This window comes from Crotalus tigris, unplaced genomic scaffold, assembly GCF_016545835.1.
Source record: "Crotalus tigris isolate CLP2741 ecotype Arizona unplaced genomic scaffold, ASM1654583v1 scf7180000018550.1270297659:1495590, whole genome shotgun sequence".
In the NCBI taxonomy this organism is placed as follows: Eukaryota; Metazoa; Chordata; class Lepidosauria; order Squamata; family Viperidae; genus Crotalus; species Crotalus tigris.
In genome coordinates this window covers 1,449,048-1,468,735 of record NW_024097073.1, presented here as the reverse complement: position 1 = coordinate 1,468,735, position 19,688 = coordinate 1,449,048, and the positions used below count along the sequence as shown (strand labels likewise).

The window sequence follows — 19,688 nt, the reverse complement described above, 5'->3', positions numbered from 1 at the left end:
ATTCGGGGTCGAACAACTATTTCACGGGGGTCGCCAAACAATGCAGTCCGCCATTTCCCCCCCTTTTCCTTAGCTGTGCTACTCCCTTTTATTCTATTAGCTTTTGAAAGCCAATAGAATAGACTCTCTTGAATAGAGTCTAATTCTATTGGCTTTCAAAAGCCAATAGGAATTGTCCAGGCTGTCTCTGCCCTGCTAAGCCTGCCAAAAGTCCCATTCTGCAAACGGTGCTGCACCAGTTGAGTAGTCCTCGACTTACGATTGGTTGGGGGTCGCGGCATTAAAAAGGTTGAGAACCACTGTCCTATTGGATACAATAACCACACCCTGCCCCCTCTATTTGAAGGCCACTGCCCTGCATGGTTATTTTGACTTCTGCACAGATATGAAGCCTGACTTCCGCAGACAGCCGTGTGACTATAATCATGTCATTAACCCAACTAAAATATCATTTTGCCATCTAGTGGTTGTCTGGATTTTCAAAGCAGTTACGGTAGCTGTATTGCTATGGGATTACTCAGTTTGGAATAAGGTGTAAGGTACCAGACTAGAAACAGGGAGACTATGAGGCACAAAATAGTCAGATGATTTTAAGCCACTCACTCCCTCTCAGCCCTAGGATGGAGGCAATGGCAAGCCACATCTGAAATTTTGCCAAGAAAACTGCAGGATAGTTCAGGCACTGACATGAAGGCACTAAAAAACTTTAAAAATGGGATTAGGTGACTTTTTTTAAAAAAGGCATTTTTAATTTAAGAAGAATTTATTGTAAACCCACAGAACTAAAGTAAAGGAAATGTATGTCTTTATATTTTCCCTTAGTTTTCCTAGCCCAATACTCTTCAATATCTTCATAAATGATTTAGACACGGGAATTGAAGGGGAACTCATCAAATTCGCAGGTGACACCAAACTGACAGGAGTAGCCAACACCGCAGAAGACAAACTCAGGATCCAAAAAGATCTTGACAAACTCGAACAATGGGCCCTATCCAACAAAATGAGTTTCAATGTGGAGAAAAGCAAAGTCTTACACTTAGGCAGGAAAAACCAAAGGAACAAATACAGATTGGGCGAGATCTGGTTTGGAGTCAGCAACTGTGAGAGGGACCTTGGAGTCCTGGTGGACAATCACTTAACTATGAGCCAGCAGTGTCAGCAGCAACCAAAAAAAGCTAATACAGTCCTGGGCTGTGTAAACAGAGGCATAGAATCAAGATCATATGAAGTACTAGTACCACTTTATAAAGCCCTAATAAGACCGTACCTCAAATACTGCTGTAAATTTTGGTCATCATATCACAAAAAAGATGTTAAGAGTCTGGAAAAAATTCAGAGAGGAACAACTAAGATGATCAAAGGCCTGGAGATCAAAACATATGAAGAACGGCTGCAGAACTTGGATTCGGCCAGTCTAAAGAAAAGAAGAAATAGGGGAGACATAATAGCTGTATTCCAGTATCTGAGGGGCTGCCACAAAGAAGAGGGGGTAAGATTGTTCACCAGAGCACCAGAGGGAAGGACAAGGAACAATGGTTGGAAGCTGATCAAAGAGAGAAGCAACCTGGAATTAAGGAGAAACTTCCTGACAGTGATGACAATCAACCAGTGGAACAGCTTACCTCCAGAAATTGTGGGTGCTCCATCGCTGGAAGTTTTAAAAAAGAAACTGGACAATCACCTGTCTGAGATGGTATAGGACAGGTCCTCCTACTTGAGCAGGGGGCTGGATTAGAAGACTTCTAAGGTTCCTTCCAGTTCTATTCTATTCTATTCTGTTCTGTTCTGTTCTGTTCCGTTCCGTTCTGTTCTTTGTTTAAAATTTACTGCACCATTTCCTTCGACAAGATATAATAATATTAGCATTCATAGAGCAGGGCTTTTCAACCTTTTCGCCGATTGTACCACTTTTAGAATATGGCAACATTTGAGTACCAGCAGTCACCCAGCAAGGTGTCAGAAGCTTGATGACAAAAAAAAAAAAAAAAATGGAAAAAAGTGATAAAGTACAGGTAGTCCTCAACTTACAACAGTTTGCTTGGTGACTGTTCAAAGTTACAACGGCAGTGGAAAAAGTGACTTATGACCATTTTTCACACTTATGACCATTGCAGCATCCCCAGGGTCATGTGATTTACATTCGGATGCTTGGCAACCGATGCTTATTTATGATGGTCACATTGTTCCAGGGTCATGTGATCACCTTTTGCAACCTTGTGACAAGCAAAGTTAGTGGGGAAACCAGATTCACTAAACAATCATGTTACTAATTTAATCTCTCTCCTTCTTTCTTTCTCTCTCTCCCTCTCTTTCTTTCTCCCTTTCTCTTTCCCTCTCTCCCTTTCTTTCTCCCTCCGTCTCTTTCTCTCTCCCTTTCTCTCCATCTCCCTTTCTTTTTCTCTCTCCCTGTCTCCCTTTCTCTCTCCCTTTCTCTCTCCCTCTCCTTCTTTCTCTCTCTCCCTCTCTCTTTTTCTCTCTCCATTTCTCTTTCCCTTCCTCTCTCTATTTCTCTCTCCCTCTCAAAGATCCTTAAAATCCTTAAAAGTTATGCTTGGGTGGAAGATTTTTTCTTTTACAGATGGGGCTGGTGGGCCCGACATTCGCGGGCAGGCAGGACCCCGCCTGCTGAGCCACTGCCTCCCCATCGCCCTCCACGCCAGCCAGCTCCGTCACCAGACCTCCCAGCTGATGGGTGCAGGTCCGGAGGTCGCCAGTTGACGGGTGCAGGAGTTCTGCACTGCGGCAGCCTCCCCTTCATCCTCCACACCGGCCAAAGCATTGCCTGACATTCCAGCTGATAGGCGTAGGTCCGGGGATTGCCAGCTGACGGGCGCAGGAGGCTGGAGCAGTTGCCAGGGCTTGCATGGTCGCCAGCTGCGGGAAATGTGTCATCGGCCCTTGGGAAATCTGAATCTGAATCTGAAACCAGGTGTTCCTGTGAGGTGGCGCAGGAGGTTCTTGGGAGAGGTGAGGACAAGCTTGGCGTTTCCTCTCTCCCAATCCTCTTCCTCTTCTTCACCCCCTTCCCTGGCCTCCCTGCGATCTGAGCTCGCGGCTCTGTGACTTTTCTTTGCCTAGCCTAGCCAAGCTTTCTTCCGCCCGCCCCATTCCCGGGAGCGCCGAGGAGGTACAGTAGAAACACATGAATTGGGATTGTGGCGCCCTTGGGAAGCTGATCATGCTTTGAACCTTAGGAGAGGAGGAGGAGTCCCTTCCTCCTTCCCTCCCTCTCTCCCTGTCAAGCCCAGGTGGTAAAGTTCGTGCAGGCTGCCACCAAGCAGCATATTTTCCACAAACAAGTGAGGTGGGAAAGAGCAGAGTGGGGGGGGAGGAAGGCGACGCCGCGTACCACCAGCCAGGTGGTTGAGTACCACAAGTGGTAGCGTACCACTGGTTGACAAGCCCTGTCATAGAAAGCCTTGTAAGTATTTTGTATATATTGTTTGATTTCACACTTCACATTTTATTTAAATAAACTGGCATTGCACAATATTGTACATTAAGTCATAAACCATGATTTAAAAATAAAATAGCCAGGTTGACACTACATGATATGCTATCAGCAAACCAGATCAGGCTTGTTTAACTTACAGTTTGCTGAATAAATGTTGTATCACATGCTAAGCTATAAAGCAGTGTTTGCAAATTACAATGGATGGGTGTAATATTAAACCGAAATCAAACCATATTATGGCTTAGCATGATGTATAAAGGGGGCAAGATGGCTCAGGAGTTAAAGACGCTGAGCTTGTCAATTGGAAAGCTGATAGCCTGGGATTAACACCAGAGCGTAGTATGATCGGGTGAGCACCCATCCTTGCCCCAAAGCCTGACTACCAGCAGTTTAAAAGAATGCAAATGCGAGTAGATAAATCGGTACCACTTTGGTGGGAAGGTACCAGTATTTTGTATGCCTCAGCATATAATCAGGCTGGCCACATGACAACAGAAGTGTCTTTGGACAATACTGGCTCCCTCAGCTAAGAAACAGAGATGAGCACCATCCCATAGACTAGAGACAGACATGACTGGACAGAGGAAACTTTTACCATTACCTTTTAAATTCAATTTTGTGCCTAGGATCCAAACTGATAACCAGTGCAGAGGTTTTAATATTAGTGCACTAACTATAATGTGTAATTTACTTGTTGCATTTTATTTCACCAACTTCATGCTTCCTTGTCTGTGTACAATACTTGAGTACAGTAACCCAGAAGTCCCAACCTTTTGGGCACCAGAGACTGGTTCCGTGGAGAAAGGTTTTTCCACAGACCGGAGAGTGCGTGTTTTTGTGTGCTGCCTGCATCCCACATATGGGGCTTTGCTTGTTTGTGCGGACTGGTTGCTAGCATGCCGCAGCCCACTATCGGTCCATGGACCGGGGGTTGGGGACCCCTGCAGTAAGCTTTCCTCAGCTCTATTTAGCCACTTGAAAAGCAAAATTTCTCCGCTCCAGCAGGTGGCAGCATCATTCAAAATTTTTCATGCCCTAGCGATAAAGCAACCTTTCTCTAGGCCAGGGGTCTTCAGACTTGGCCCTTTTATGACTTGTGGACTTCAACTCCCAGAATTCCTCAGCCAGGCATGCCAAGTTTGAAGACCCCTGCTCTAGGCTGTAATTCCTTTCTGTTTGTCTTTTAAATGAATAATGTCAAAATGTCTTTTTCCCTAACGTAATTCGAAAGTCTCTCAACTCTAAGAGTTTGTGATACAGAGCACAAAGCCCAGGACTGAAAATTCATTATTGTGTCATTAGGCCAGGTTCATGCAAGTCACCCTTTGCGTGATATGAGCGTCCTCCCTGTGTTAGTTTTAGGTCAATTCTTTTTCAGCCAGTCCTAGCAGACTTTTCTCATACTGTGTTTATCCTTTTTTTCAGTTTCACTAGCTTGGAATCTTCCAAACTCCCCATCTCTCCCCGATCTTACTTGCTTTTTTCTTACATGTTATAAGGGTGCTGCTGCTCCAAAGAGCTACATTTCGTGCTTGTGATCCAGGGGACTTGATGGCCCACTGGTTTTGCATCCTTCTGTTTCTATGCATAGATGGCCCAGTGTCTTCTTCCTGGGTGATGGAGGTGATGGTGATCACTTTCCTATCTTCTCCTCCTCTCTTCTACATAAATATTGAGCCAAGGCCACCTTTTATACTTTTGGCTTTAGGCCCTACCATCTTGCCTCTTTCTTCACCAGAACACCAGACCTCTGCTGTCTAGAAACTCTCCAGCCAGTGCAGTTGGCGGGATTCTCAATGTTCCATTTGCCCAACAGAAAGCTGACCCTGCATAGATCGGATCATACTTCTCTTTGTGACCTAAAGCCCCTAGATCAGGGGTAGGCAACCTTGTCTCTTTTATGACTCGTGGACTTCAACTCCCAGAATTCCTGAGCCAGCCGTGCTGAGGGAAAAGGGAGAGGTTTCCAAGCTGAGCCATGCTGGCTCAGGAATTCTGGGAGTTGAAGTCCACGAGTCATAAAAGAGCCAAGGTTGCCTACCCCTGACCTAGATCCTCTTTACTGCATCCTATGGATCACAGAGAATATTTGGCACAACTGTGTGTGAGAGAGCCAGTGTAATGTGTAGTAGTTAAGGCCTAGAAATAAGGAGACCCAGGTTTTAGTCTGCCCTTAACCATGGAAGCTCACAGGGTGATTGCGGCGGGGGGGGGGGGGGCGGTGGTGTCAGCTTCTCTCTCTCTCTCTCCCTCCCCTCCCCCCCTCTCTCCTCAATCCACAGGGTTGTTGTAGGGAAAAATAGGAGGACAGAGCACTATGTACAGTCTGCAATTCCTCTTACACAAAAAGTGGGATATATAAACCTAGTAAATTTTTAAAAACTGAATATAGAGGGGAAAATGGTCTTTTGTTTAGAATTCGGGAAGAGATTTTCCCTGGGATCCTAGAAGGGAGCACTGTATCTCCATCCTGCATTTGAAGTGTGCCCAGTGTGAATTGTCTAGAAAAGAGAAAAGAGAGGGGGGAGGCTGGGCCAAAGAGGCCCCCTGTGTCCCTCAGTCCCGATTTGGCAAACTGCATCCACCCACTTTTATCTTTGCTAGAGAAGCTAAGCTACTCCAGTCATACACTCTGCTCTTCTCAGCTTCGGTCAAGGAATGTGACATGTCAGAAAACAGCTGCTACTTGGGAGGAAGCAAGGGAGGGAGGAACTAAACTGGAGCTGGAGGCTTTTTCATTGTGGATTTCCCTTCCTGTAAAAGAGGGGGGGAGGTAATTCAGTGGAATGAGGAGTAGTGGGACCATAAAAAGACAGTAAAGATGTTAGGAGTTTCAGAATGAGGGCATGGGTGTTGTGTGAACTGGGAGGATTGTGCCCCTCTGCAAAGAGTCTAACTCCCTCAGTGTGTTGGGATGGGCTGGCTGCAACCTGAGACCATCCTAAAAATAACCCCCTGCCTGGCAGCATAGCAACCTTCTGGGACTTGTCAGGCTGGGTGGGCAGGCACCTGGAGCAGCGTCAGTGCCCCCTGGCAGATGCCCAGCAATTGGGGGGTCTCACACAGAGAGGGTGAACATCAAGGAAGGGAAACAGCTCCCGGGGGGCTGCACGGGGCCCTATCTGACTGAGAGATTGCAGAATCCTAGGTTGGGGGGGGATCTTATGCAACATCACTGCAACTAAAAACCGTGTAAAAGTCAGTGAGGCCCTAAACCATGCAGAAAGCTCAGGAACAGAATATTTTCATCCATGGCACCGAAGAAGCTGGGCAGATAGGACGGGGCCCCGGCAGAGCTCCTCCAAGCCCTGCCATCCCTCCTAAGAGAGCCAAAGTCACAGCGGAGCATGGAGGCCCTGCAGCTCCAATTTTTCTGCAGGAGCTGAAAGACACAGCTGTTAGCATTGGCCATGACTTCCTGCTGAAGGTGGTCGTGACTGGCAACCCCCAGCCACACCTGACCTGGTACAAGGAGAAGGTACCTCTTGCTTCCAACAAGAAGGTCAAAAAGGAAGAAGAAGAGGACTATGGCAGCCTCCAGATCCTCAACAGCAAGGTGGCTGATGCTGGAGTCTACAGCTGTGTGGCCAAGAACAAGCATGGTGAAGCCATCAGCACAGCCATCGTGACAGTCACCGATATGGAAGGTATGGATAAAGTGGGAGGGGGGGGTTATCTGGGGGGGGGCTGCAATACCTGACCCTTACCTGGGCAGAGCAGTTGCTGCATTAGCAACGACCACTAAGCTTCCCAAGGGGGAACAAGCAGCCCTGCTTTTCCAAGAGACCCAGTTCTTCAGCTCAAGAACATCCGATTCATATTTAGCAGCACTGCAAAAGAGCAGTGTCAGCCTGGAAAACCAATAATTGAGTGCCTCTGATTGTGTATCAAATTCATAACCCTTATCAATAAGCAAATACGGCTTCTCCCAATGAATCAGAGAGCCAGGGTTTCCTGTTGCAGGGTGTTTGGTCCTTAGACTTAGCTCCTGTACTTCTTTCTTCTAGAAATCAATCCCTGGCATAAATCAAACAGCCCTCTGGGTCACAGTGTAGGGCAGGAATGGGGACTTCTGTAGACGCGACTTGACTGAACACCTGTCCTTATCTAAGCATGGTTCTTCCAGTCCTTGGACTTTGTGGCATGAACAGAACTGGGAGGAAAAGGAAAACCCAAATGCATGCCGTTCCTGGGCTTAATTCAGAGGAAGACATAGCCTGAGAATCTGTACTCTTCATCTCACCGCTTGCCTTGTGTGACAGAATAAGAATTAAACATTAATAGGTAGGAGGAGAATAACACCCCCATCTAGAGAATCACAGTTGCTTAATTAGCCTTAGGGTAAAGCACCTTGAAAGCTAAATTGGATCAGGGAGTCATCTCCATTTTGAAGTTAGGGAAAGCTGGGTAAGCCCTTAGAAACAGGATGGGAATTACATAATGTAGGGCAGTGTTTCCCAAACTTGACAATTTTAAGGCATGTGGACTTCAACTCCCAGAATTCCACAGCCAGCGTTGCTGGCTGTGGAATTCTGGGAGTTGAAGTCCTCATGCCTTAAAATTGTCAAGTTTGGGAAACACTGATGTAGGGGATGGCGAAGCACATCTTTTTTGTGGCCCGGCAAATGGGCAACTCTGAGGGACAGCAGCCAGATCCATTCTTCCCTCCTTCCCAAGTTAGGGCAGCAATCATTAACATCTGCAACCTGAGCCCTTTCAGGAAATTAAAACACCTCCTGTCTGGCCAGCACACTGCCGCTGTGGCTGCTTCTTACTTCGTCATCTGAATCATCCCCTTCCCACATAGCTTTCGTATGATCTGGTTCTTGTCGGTGCTAAGGGTGTGATAGAAACTGCTACCAACTCACCAACGGCCCTTTTCCTACCTACAGTACTTCAGATGTGCTTGTCATTGTACACAATATGGTGGAAGCTTCTGTTGAAAGGGACACATTGTAAAGTCACTCCTAATTCAGCATGGTCAAAAGAGATGCCCACAGAGAGGCTCTAGTACCCTGCACTATGGCTTTGACAATCTCCTGGTGCTAGATTATGAGACTGACAGCCAGAAGGAGTTCCTCTTTCTTGAATCATTAACTACACAGAAGCATAAAATATTTCCGCACATAAAACAAGAGAAGAAGACATTTAGGTTGAAATGTCTCCAAGACAGAAGAACTCTTGTAAGTTCAACGAGTCTAATTTTGATCTGTTTGGCCATCTTAGTGTATTCTGTTCCTTTCCAGGGATAAATCTACAATATGTGTTGTAATGCATTTGGATTTAGCACCCACTCAAGATTGTATTTCTCTGAGCATGGTCCAATGAACCAGAGAATCACATGGCAGCATATATTTTTTCAAAATGGAACTGACAGTCATTTAGTCAAGCAGATGAAGGTCATATCCTATATGGATTCGAAAAGGTTAGAACTAAAAAACCTTGCCAGTTCTAAGGACCGTATTTGTATGATAAGCTGAACTACAGCTAGACTAACATATTAACAAGGGATATTATGTTGTGTGAACACAGCCAATAAGTTTCAGAAGGCTGTTTCTAGCAAGGACATCATAAGCCTATCTACATGAGAGTCTTACAAATCTAATCTATGTTTAGTATTTGCGAAGGTAAGATCTGAGCATTCTCACGTTGTCTCAGAACCTTAAAATAAGCAAAGTTCAAATTCTCATTGCTTTATGTTTGTGGGAAGTTTAACATTGCAGGTGGCTTTTCAAACCCAACTTTTATTTGTATGTATGTCCAAAACTTGGAAGAGAGGGCAATCATGCACAGATGGCCATCTAATCAGAATCTGGAAGTTCTCATCCATCATAAACACTACCACATGTATAATGTAATGACAGTAATCTACAGAAAGCCCAGTGTACTCAATTGTTTCCACTAAAGAGAGAAAGATTGTGCAGATTATAGGACTACCAGATCCAGGCTGCAGAAATTCAGGTGGTCAGCAGATGGCAGCAAAGAGACAGGAAATTCTTCTCTTGGTTGCCATCTTATGATCATCCTGATTCTGCAGCCAGATCTGAGAGCCTAACAGAAGTCCTGTTATTATAGGAAAGGAAGAGCCTTATAACTCTTCAGCTGTGTCTTGCATCCTCCATATATTTAATATATGATCATGTCTGAGGAATTAATGGTGTAGTAGCCAATAAAGGGCAGCAATAGTTTCTTTGTTGTTTGGTGGGAAGCCTGTATTCCACTCCCCCCCCCCAGATTTCTTGACAGAGTTATCTGTGGGGTCAAGGAGCTAATGAATCAGTGATGAAAACAAAGTTGTACCCCATTTGTATACAGATAGGCTTTGTCTAGTAACTGCCTCGTTCAACAATCATTTTCAATTATGGCAATGATGAAAAAGTAGTTTTATGACGAGTCTTTACATTTATGACTTTTGCAAGTCTATAAAGCAAAGGAAAGTTGAAGTAAGATGTGATTTCACTTAGCAATTCCTTTGCTTTACCACTGAGTTGCCAGTCTCAACTCTGGTTGCTAAATGAGGACTACCTATATGCACTAATGTACCACATGAACACATGAAAGGGGTGGGGTTTGTGTTGCAACACTACTTCCATCATTTGGACAAGAGGCTCCAATCCTGCAGCTGCCTCTGTTCCCAAATTTGTGTTGCTGAAATAACAGCACGATGGTTTATGCTGAAAGACAGAGCATCAGTCAAGCAGGATAAATGCCTAATGGAAAGTCATGACTTTAGGGCAGATCATTTTAGATTGTATTAAGAGTGAGTCTTGGGAAAAATTGGACAAGGGAGAAAAAGAGATGAAAGTAACTATAGTGAAACTCATACAACTGCAGGAAGAAAAAAATGATTCCTGTATGAAAAAATAGTAAAAGATTGATTGTTCTCTGAATGGAATGAATACAGAATGGAAGTAAGAAAGGTGATATGGATACTGCTTAGAACAGAGTGAAAGAATTATGTTATGAAGCATCCAAGAAGCGCATGGAGTTACAGTAAACCAATAGAAAATATGAACCAGGGTGCAAACCCTGTCCTTTTCATGTGTGGTAGAAGAAGCATGAGACCATTTCATTAATATAATTGTGGATTTGGGAAATGCGATGCAAGGCAGAGTTGCTGTACTCTTGGTTCATAAAAAAAAGTCATCAGTATGACTAAAATCTGTAAAAAGCTGAACAACCATTAGGTGGCATTGAACTGATATGCTCTCATTGTTGCCCTCTAGTGGTTATCTGGATTTTTGCAGTTCAGATGTGGTAGCTCTAGTGCAGCGGTTCTCAACCTGTGGGTCGGGACCCCATTTGGGGTCGAACGACCATTTCACGGGGGTCGCCAAACAAGGCTGTCTGCCATTTTTTCCTCCTTTTCTATGGCCACGCCCCTGGCACCTGGTGATGTATAAGTGGTTGGGGGTCACCACAACATGGGGAACTGTATTATGGGGTCGCGGCATTAGAAAGGTTGAGAACCACTCTCTAGTGTTTGGGATGATTCAAGGGCTCCAAGTGGTGAAGTAATGTAAGGACACATTGCACTTAAGATAGAGAAGTCATCTGGCAACCTGACAGAAAGTAAGTCAAGAACATGGAAGTTAACATACTAGATACATTAAAAAGCAAGTAATATCTCTCACTGTTTTTTTTTAAAAACCCTCTTTAATGAACTGTATTGTGGTACACATGATACAAATACCATACGTGAATGTGTGTTTATATGATTAGAAATATTTATTTCTCTGAAGTCTATTCTGCTACCAATTGAGTCAGAAGTTCCTGGATTTTGTATTTTTTTGTTTTCTAGTGTGAAAATTGCTCTTGGATTAATTTATATGAGCGAGATTTTCTTTTGCTAGTGACTAATCTGCAAATGAAGAAGCAAAGGTTAAGGTGATAGTTCTGCTCCCTGTATGCTTTGATTCTGGTAGACAAAAGGCTGCAGTGGCTTCCAGACAGAAATGCAGAATCAGCAAGGGATCATGTTGATTTCCCCCCCCCCATCCCTTAACGATGTTGTAATTAATAGAAGGGAATATTTGTAGCTCAGGGTTGAAATGTAGAGTCCTTGGTGCTTTCTGAGCCTGGTGGTTTGCTTCTGCAACCAGACTCAGAGTGCACCAAGGACACCCACAGATATTGTAATTGAAAGTATTACATTCTGATCTTGCTCTATGCTGTCTGGACTTTCCATCTCCTTAACTTGAGGGAATAGGACCTAGACTTTCTGTGCCTACCATGCATTGGCTAATCTAGCAATAGCAATATTTTCCAACCTTAGCAACTTTAAGATGGGTGGACTTCAACATCCAGAATTCCCCAGCCAGAATTCTGGGAGTTGAAGTCCACTCAACTTATAAGTGCTGAGGTCGAGAAACACTAGGATAAAGGAACCAAACATGTGGCAATCCTGGCATGCTACAATCTGCAGTTTTAAGAAGTTTGGAAACAGTATCAATCGCAAGAGAAGTATCTTTCGGTGTGGAAAAGATGGATAAATTTTATACAATATAAGTATGATATAAGAAAATATTATCTAGCTTTTGAATAATTTATATAAGTTTAAGATATTATTTAGAAGTGTAATTGTTATTATTCTTTAATTTTTTATTTTTTTATTTCTTTTTTATTTTTTCTTTTGTTTTTCCTCTTTTTGTTTTTTATATATAATGGAGTTAAAGTATTTTACAATTTGTTTATTGAGTGTAATTATATTTGCTTAAGGTTTATTTGGGTTTAAAACTTTTTTTTTCTTTTAAGATCTAGTTAAACCTGTATTCAGCTCTGGGAAGAACGGGGGAGGGTTTTGGGGTGGGTTGGGAGGGATTGGGGAAGGGGTTTTTATTGTAAAATTTTAAAAATGTTTAATAAAAAAAAAAGAAGTTTGGAAACAGTCAAGGTGTCAAGGTTCCGACTAATTAAACCAAATAAATCAGAACTCCGAGGCTTGAAGTGACTTCCCCCAGGGATTCAATGTAACCAAATGCAATGGTTCCCCCCCCTACTATGCTAGTTCCCCCCCACGCTACCCAATGAGAGCAATTGGTGGGCTCCATGACACTTCTTTCCACCTTTCAGCTCCTGTGGCAATGACCATGGTTCCCACGGGATCGTTCTGTGTTTAGTCTAACAATACTTCCATTTTCCCCCCTTTCTCCCAAATCATGTGGCAACTTAGAACGACAAAGATGGCTTCAGCCATTTCAGAAGTTGACAGTCAGACTCCCCTAAAGAGAAAGCAGTTTCCGAAATATAACAAGCATAGATACACATTAGTGTTTTGCTAGTCTCCTTTTCTATAGTCTGAAGGTTCCCTAGGCTTTCAGGGATGTTTATCATGAAATTTCCAAATTAATTTCTCTGCCTTTACATCTCTACTCTTCACCCATGTGACTTCTGACAAAGGATACCCCTTCCACTGAACTAGATACTGTAGCTTTCCTTTATATAATCTAGAATTCATTTTATCTCATAATGGGTGTCACCCTCTACCATAATGGGACCTGAGGCAGTTCAAGGTATTGGCCTCATTGTTGATTCTATTACTGGTTTCAATAAACTGCAATGAAAAATTGGATGTATTTTCCCCAAGAGTCGTGGGAGCTTTAGCTCCACTGTAACAGGATTTATGATTTTTACGATGGGGAAAGGACCAATAAATTTAGGACCCAGCTTTTTACATGGTAGTTTTAACGTTAGGTATTTGGTTCAGAGGTAGACTTTCTCTCCTATATGGAAGGGTTTCTGAGGGAATTGTCGCTTATCAGCTTGCTCAATTTGAATCCTTGCAGCATTGGTAAGGCACGTTTGACATTTACTCAAGCACTCTGCAGCGAGTTTACCCATTCAGTCAGTGTTTGTGAGGAGGGAGGCTCTTGAGGGTATTCAAGTATGGGAACGAACTCCCTGCTTGTAGCTATTTTAAAAGAAGTAAGTCCAGTACTGTTGTGCACAGTGTTGTTGTATACCACTTCAGCAAAAGGCAGGAGATCTGCTCAGTTAGTTTGCTGATAGTTAACATAGCATCTCAGGTATTGTTCCACCATTATGTTCACTCATTCAGCAGCTCCATTTGTACTCAGATGAAAAGCCGAGCTGAGCCCCTGGGTGGATCCGATCAGCTTCATGAACTCCCTCCATAATTTTGCGGTGAACTGGACACCTTAGTCTGATATAATTCTCCTGGATGCTCCATGGAGCTGGTAGAACTGTTTTAGAAACAGTTTCACAAGTTTTTGGGCAGAAGGAAGACCAGGACAGGTTATAAAATGAACTTGCTTCGAGAAAAGGTCAACAACAGTCCAAATTAGGGTGTTGGCTGCTACTTTTGGGGAGCTCTACGATGAAGTCCATTGTGATTTCCTCCCTGGGTTGGGATGGTTCCATTACCTGCTGTAACAGCCCAGGACGTTTTCCTGGTCTTTTTTTCATGGTGACACAGATAGCTTTCAATGTCCTCTTTCATTCCGGACTACCGGAATTGTCATCTTACTAAGTGTAAAGTCTTTAAAAATCCAAAGTGATCAGCATGCTCGGCATCATGGCTTCGTTGCAAGGCTTGGACCCTGAGAGTACTAGAAAGGTACAATTTGGAACCTTTCCATGCTAATTCATATCTGTATGTCAACAATTGCCTGTTGTCTCTGAACCAGGGTCAGATTTCAGTTCGGTTCTACATTTCTGGATCAGACTGCAGTTGGGGCCGATGGATTATTTTTTAGTTTGATGTCTAGTGGCTTGAAGTTTCCTCAAAGCACATGTTTATAATATCGACATGGTCAAAAGTAAAACCAACTCTAAAATTCCCCCCAGGGATCCAATGTAACTAAATGTAACAGTTCCCTCCCCTCTATTATGCTAGTGATGATGCTACCCAATGAGAGCAATTGGCGGGCTCTGTGATACTTCTTCTTTCCACCTTCCAGTTCCTGTGGGAATGACTCTGGTTCCCACGGGATTGCTCTGTGTTTAGTCTAACAATACTTTCATTTCCTCCCCTTCCCCCAAACTACGTGGCAACTTAGAACGACAAAGATGGCTTCATTCATTTCAGAAAGTGACACAAGGGTATGAAGAGCATACATTTATTTTCTTTGATTTCTCAAATGAGAGGAAAAGGACAGAGGCACAAACCTCTGGGAACAGAACAATGCAGTCAATTTCTGCATGGCAGACAAGGACTGATTGAGTGGCACCCCTTTGTTCTCAGCTACTGCAGGGAAAAGACTCTTTAGGACTGATTGGCTGCTGGTTCCCTGCATGCAAATTTGCATCATTCTTGTAGCATTCCAATTGTCCAAACAGTCTCAAAACAGTTGAGTGGGTTATTGAATGGAAATGGAAGGCTTGGAGGCAACAAGGCTGATGGACAGGACATTTGTAAAGTTAGAAGATGGAGCAGCAAGTCCACATTACAGTTCATTGAAAACAAAATCAACCGGCCTTTATGGTGCAATGGTACCTGTTGGGCTTTGACTGTAATTATGAGAGGCTGCACAATCCACATATCTGTGTACAATGCCCATCAGGCCTCCATAGAAACAATGAGGGGATCAGTGCATGTAGAATATCTGAATCAGTATTTACAGTAGACCATGAAAACAAGGTTCTTCAAAGTCAGCTGCACAGAAAAAGGAAGAATACAAGGGCAAAAATAAACAGACTGCTTTCAGATTTACTGTATCCTCTATCCATCTTGCATCCTATTCCCTCCTATTTCCACCCCCACTTGTGTTGTCGTTGTCCTCCTCCTCCTCCTCCTCCTACCTATTGTCAGTGCTGATTCCTAGAGATTACCTGGGTATGTCTCTAAATTTTCTTGCCAAGGGTTTTTGGAAGTGGTTTGCATTGCCTTTTTCCTAGGGTGGGATAGAATGTCTGGCCCAAGGTCAGCCAGCTAGGTTCATGCCTAATCTGGAACTAGAATTCATATTCTCCCATTTTCTAGCCTTAACCACTACACTAAACTGGCCCTCCTTGGCTCACATAGTAGCCTTTTTATTTCAGAGGGAAAGCTACTTCAGATCAGTGGACAGTTCAGATAAACCAATGCTCAGATAAGAACTTGAGAACTCCCAGGGGAGAGATGAAAGATAAGATCCAGTGATATTAATCTGTCCTCTATGCCTTACTCTATTATCCTCATTATAACTATAATTGCCTTGTGGAGCTGTAAGGTTAATGATGTATCTACACCCACCTTGTCCACTGAATTCTACATCCGTCTGGTAGGTAAAGTAATGAAGGCTGCAGTTTATTAGGTGAAGTTTGCAGAATGAGGAGTGGAGGTGAGACTGCTCAGCAAATTATGTTCCTGCTTGGCAAGGTAGGAGTGAATAGACTAGCAGACTCACTTTCTGCTTTCGGGTTGTGAAGGATAGTCCTTCTTCCCAGTCTTATTGCTACATCTACATGGTTCCTTGGCTGACATTTCTTTTATGCTGATTCCAGCATCTTCATTAAACACCCCAAAGCCATTAAGACAGATTATAGAAGGCCACTGGGACTCCCAATTTGGTTTTGTGTATTTTCTATTGAATACAGTACTCTAACTAATAGCTACTGCTTCACACATGGCTTGCTTTATTTAGGTGATTGCATCTGTGAAGGAAATTGCTTCTCTACAACACTGCACATGGAAATAAAGGCGCAGCTTTCTGTTTTGCAAAGTCCGTAGGCAATAGCCCCAAACCCCATGGCCACTGCAACATAGATTATTCTGAAAACACATTCACATGTGGCAATGCCTACACAGCTTCTTGCCATGGGCAGTGCTAGATATGTAGGAAATTAATTCATACAGAAACTGCCAAGTGCCTTTTTGGGGACATTCATAATTTCCACTTCTCCTTGATCTATACACAGAGAACATGCGATAGGAACGCACACCCTACTCCATAAGTTAAAATTATCAAATAATCGTGTTTAAGAGTTTAGGCTTCCTTGATCTTTAGCAGAAGACTACACTAGCTGTTCTTGCTACCAGATAATATCTCCAACTATGTGGTGATCCAACTATTTTTGTAGCCCCAAATCTCATGATCCTATTCCAAAAGATCCATGGTTTGAATCACTTTGTAAGGATCACAGAGACGATGAAGTGCTCTCCTGCCACTCTTCCCATCATTCAAGAGATTCCTCTCTTCTTCATATTTGATCTTCCCAAAGTCTAATAAACATCTGTCAGCCAGGGAAATACATAGATCATGTATTTCTGATTCTGTGGAGAATCACGATTCTGCAAAAGCTGAATAAGTGCTCTGTGAAAAAGTTAATTGATTCCTCGGTCGCCTGGCAACTGATAATTTTGGGTGGGTGCCTGAATATAAAAGTCTTTCTCTGTACTAACATAACCATTCCAACAATATATTCAAAGCTCCAGAATACTCCGTGGTCAGATGAATTTTGAAAACACTTCTTTATAAGGTTTACACATTTTCGCATAACTTCATATGTAAATTACATTTCTTAAGATCCTTCAACTCTGGGGGAGTGTGAAATGAGGAGGCCTTGTTTTAATTAGTGTGGTGGTGTGTTTTACCTAAAAAAAAATATCCTGGGGTTGGAATAATTTTCCATCTCATGCCAGTTTACTTTATTTAGAAAAACTATTCAGTGCAAAAGTAATATTATTCCTCCAACTGCAGGCAGAAACCTGGCTTACACCGATAACATAGAGGTGATCCTGAAGGTTCATTGATTGTGCAGCAGCACATCATTTATCCAAGTGTAACAATTACTTTCTAAATCAAGAACATTTAGAACAGCACGGCAAATTCATTTTCAGCAGAGGATACTCTGATGCCACTTCAACAGAGAAAAATAACTAGTTGCTATTGTACACTACTCCTTATAACTCAGAGGAATAAAGAAAACATAATTTGTGAAAAATTCAACCTTCAGCTATTATCTCCTATTATCTCATTAATATTAATGGCTAATAAACTATTAATCCCTAGTTATTAATTTTTATTTATTTTTATTATTTTTTTATGTCACCCATCTCCCCCACAAGGTGACCCTGGGTGGCTTACAAGATTGTAAAACAAGTAAATAATTAAAATATGAAAATATTAAACTATATAGATTAACGTATTATTAAAAACTGTACTAAAACTGAAACTAAAAGAGCTAAGAGATGGACGGGATAGGGATGAGGCCTTCCTATCCCATCAATCACCTCCAGTGGCAAGGGCTCCTCTCAAGGCCCCCAGGTAACTGGCAAAGCCAGGTTTTTATACCCTTCCCAAAGCCAAAAGGGGGGGGGCGTTCTCATCCCTGGAGGTAGAATGTTCTAGAAGGGTGGGGCCACAGTGGAGAAGGCTCTTCTCCTTGACCCCGCCTGCTTCATTTCCTTAGCACACGGGATCCATAGCAGGCCTCTTCTGCTGGTGTGAATGGGATGGGCTTGTCCCATTGGGGAAAGAGAGAATATTTCTTGGGTATCCCAAAGAAGGAGTGAAAGCTGCAATACTTTATGTTAGAAATCTCAGAATTCTGAGATCTAATCACTATTATTAGCAATAAACTCTTTTTTTCTCTAAAAAAATGCAACTATCCCCACATTCATAAGAAACAAAGGATAGAATTTTTAAAAAATAAGAAAATAACTTTTTAGCTTTTCATTTTTTTAAAAAAGAACACTGTAAATGTATACGTGTAATCCTAATTCTCATAATAAAAAAAACACTATATTTCACAAAATTGTGGCTGTGTTTGCATAAAACTCTTAACTAAGATAGTTATAGCCTCAGAATCTAGGCTTATACAGCACATTTAACTTCCCAGATCACCTGACACCAAATAATGGATAAGTGACTTACTTTGGCTCAAGCCAGGTTAGATCATCTTTGTTGTGTGAACTTAGCCATCTCCTTTAGAGAAATAATCTCCACATCTTTCTTTCCCCTGTGACAGTCCAATGTTCTCCTAGAAGACCAGTCAATTCACCACAGTTATTTCTTCTTTGTGTGAGCCTGCAAGCCAGGCAACTGAGTTTCCCATTTCTCTTTCTGTTCGTTGATTTGACTTGAATGGCCATCCAATTGGAAACACTTATGACGGGTTACACTGAAAACTCAGTAAAAGCCAACAGAATGCAAGAGGTATAAAAACTAAGCAGCATTATGTGGAAGTATGTTTAAAAAACAGTTGCAGCCATTCTCACCAATCACTGCTCAAGAGCATTGTCAAACATCTTAGCACGTGGCCTTTCTGGAAAAAAAAGGCTTTCAACACCTTTATACAGCAGAGAAGGAATGGGACTTTTGGGAAAATGAAATGCTGGCTCAGGAATTCTGGGAATTGAAGTCCACGAATCATAAAAGAGCCAAGGTTGCCTACCCCTGATCTAGGTTCTCCCTTTTACCCCATAGCCACTATGTTCTCTCCCTCCCAGTGGTACACCTAACATAGCATCCTTCTCACAATGGATCTCTGCTCCCTCCTATTCTCTCTCTTTCTTTTACACTTCCTTCCATCTCTTACTCTTTTTTTTTTTTACATTTCCTGCATACGAGTAGCAGAAACTAGAAAGATCATGCTCATGCATTTAAAATATTGACTTAACATGGTGCTAAGGGAAGCAACTGGCATGGCAGGCACTATGGAAATCCTCAAGGATGGCCTTGGTATCCATGGGTGCCATGCTGGAAATTCTTGTGCAACCTTTCACTGTGAGTAATTTTATGGGAAAGAATTCAGCCTAAGTGTTATCATATGTAGTGTTATAGATATCACCCTAAGGTTCATAATGATAGACACATAGTCCGATTACATGTATATTGGAAATGAAGATTAGATAAGCTCCAGATGAGTTAAGCACAAAGAAGGCAACAAGATGTGAACAGTTTAGGGCCAAGAGAAGGAAGAATTGTGGCCCTGTGAAGGGGAAAAGACCATTTCCACGTAGGACCTTTGTACTACTCCAGAACTATCTCTGAAGTTGGGTTGGAAAGTGTGACCCTCAAACTCTCAGGCTTTGTAGTTTTTCTGCTCCTCATAGACTAGTTTTACGAGCATCATTTAAGATTTGACAAGTTGGCCCAATACATCCTCTTCTGTTTCAGCTGCCATACTCATTTATTTTTGGCTTAGCTGTGATGTCTCTGTAATTGCACTAAAGAAAATCTGTCTGAAATGTTGACGCTCTATTGAGGTGATGGGGGACCTTTTTCCTCTTTGGCAAGGACTTTTACCTTGCCTTGGGCTGAATCTAGTCTCTTTCTTAGACATTGTGAGA

General features: G+C 42.7%; 1 protein-coding gene across 2 annotated transcripts in view; it reads left to right on the top strand.

Annotated features, from left to right (window-relative positions):
- The first annotated feature begins 6,251 nt into the window (after positions 1–6,251).
- The window catches only part of SPEG (striated muscle enriched protein kinase), a 134,300-nt gene continuing 120,863 nt past the window's right edge, over positions 6,252–19,688 (top strand). Inside the window, exon 1 of one of the 2 annotated variants that reach the window (XM_039354415.1) lies at positions 6,252–7,101. In XM_039354415.1, coding sequence (XP_039210349.1) covers positions 6,672–7,101 — 430 coding nt within the window. In that variant the 5' untranslated portion in view covers positions 6,252–6,671. The remainder of the gene's footprint in view (positions 7,102–19,688) is intronic. The other variant, XM_039354416.1, reaches the window with a different exon arrangement.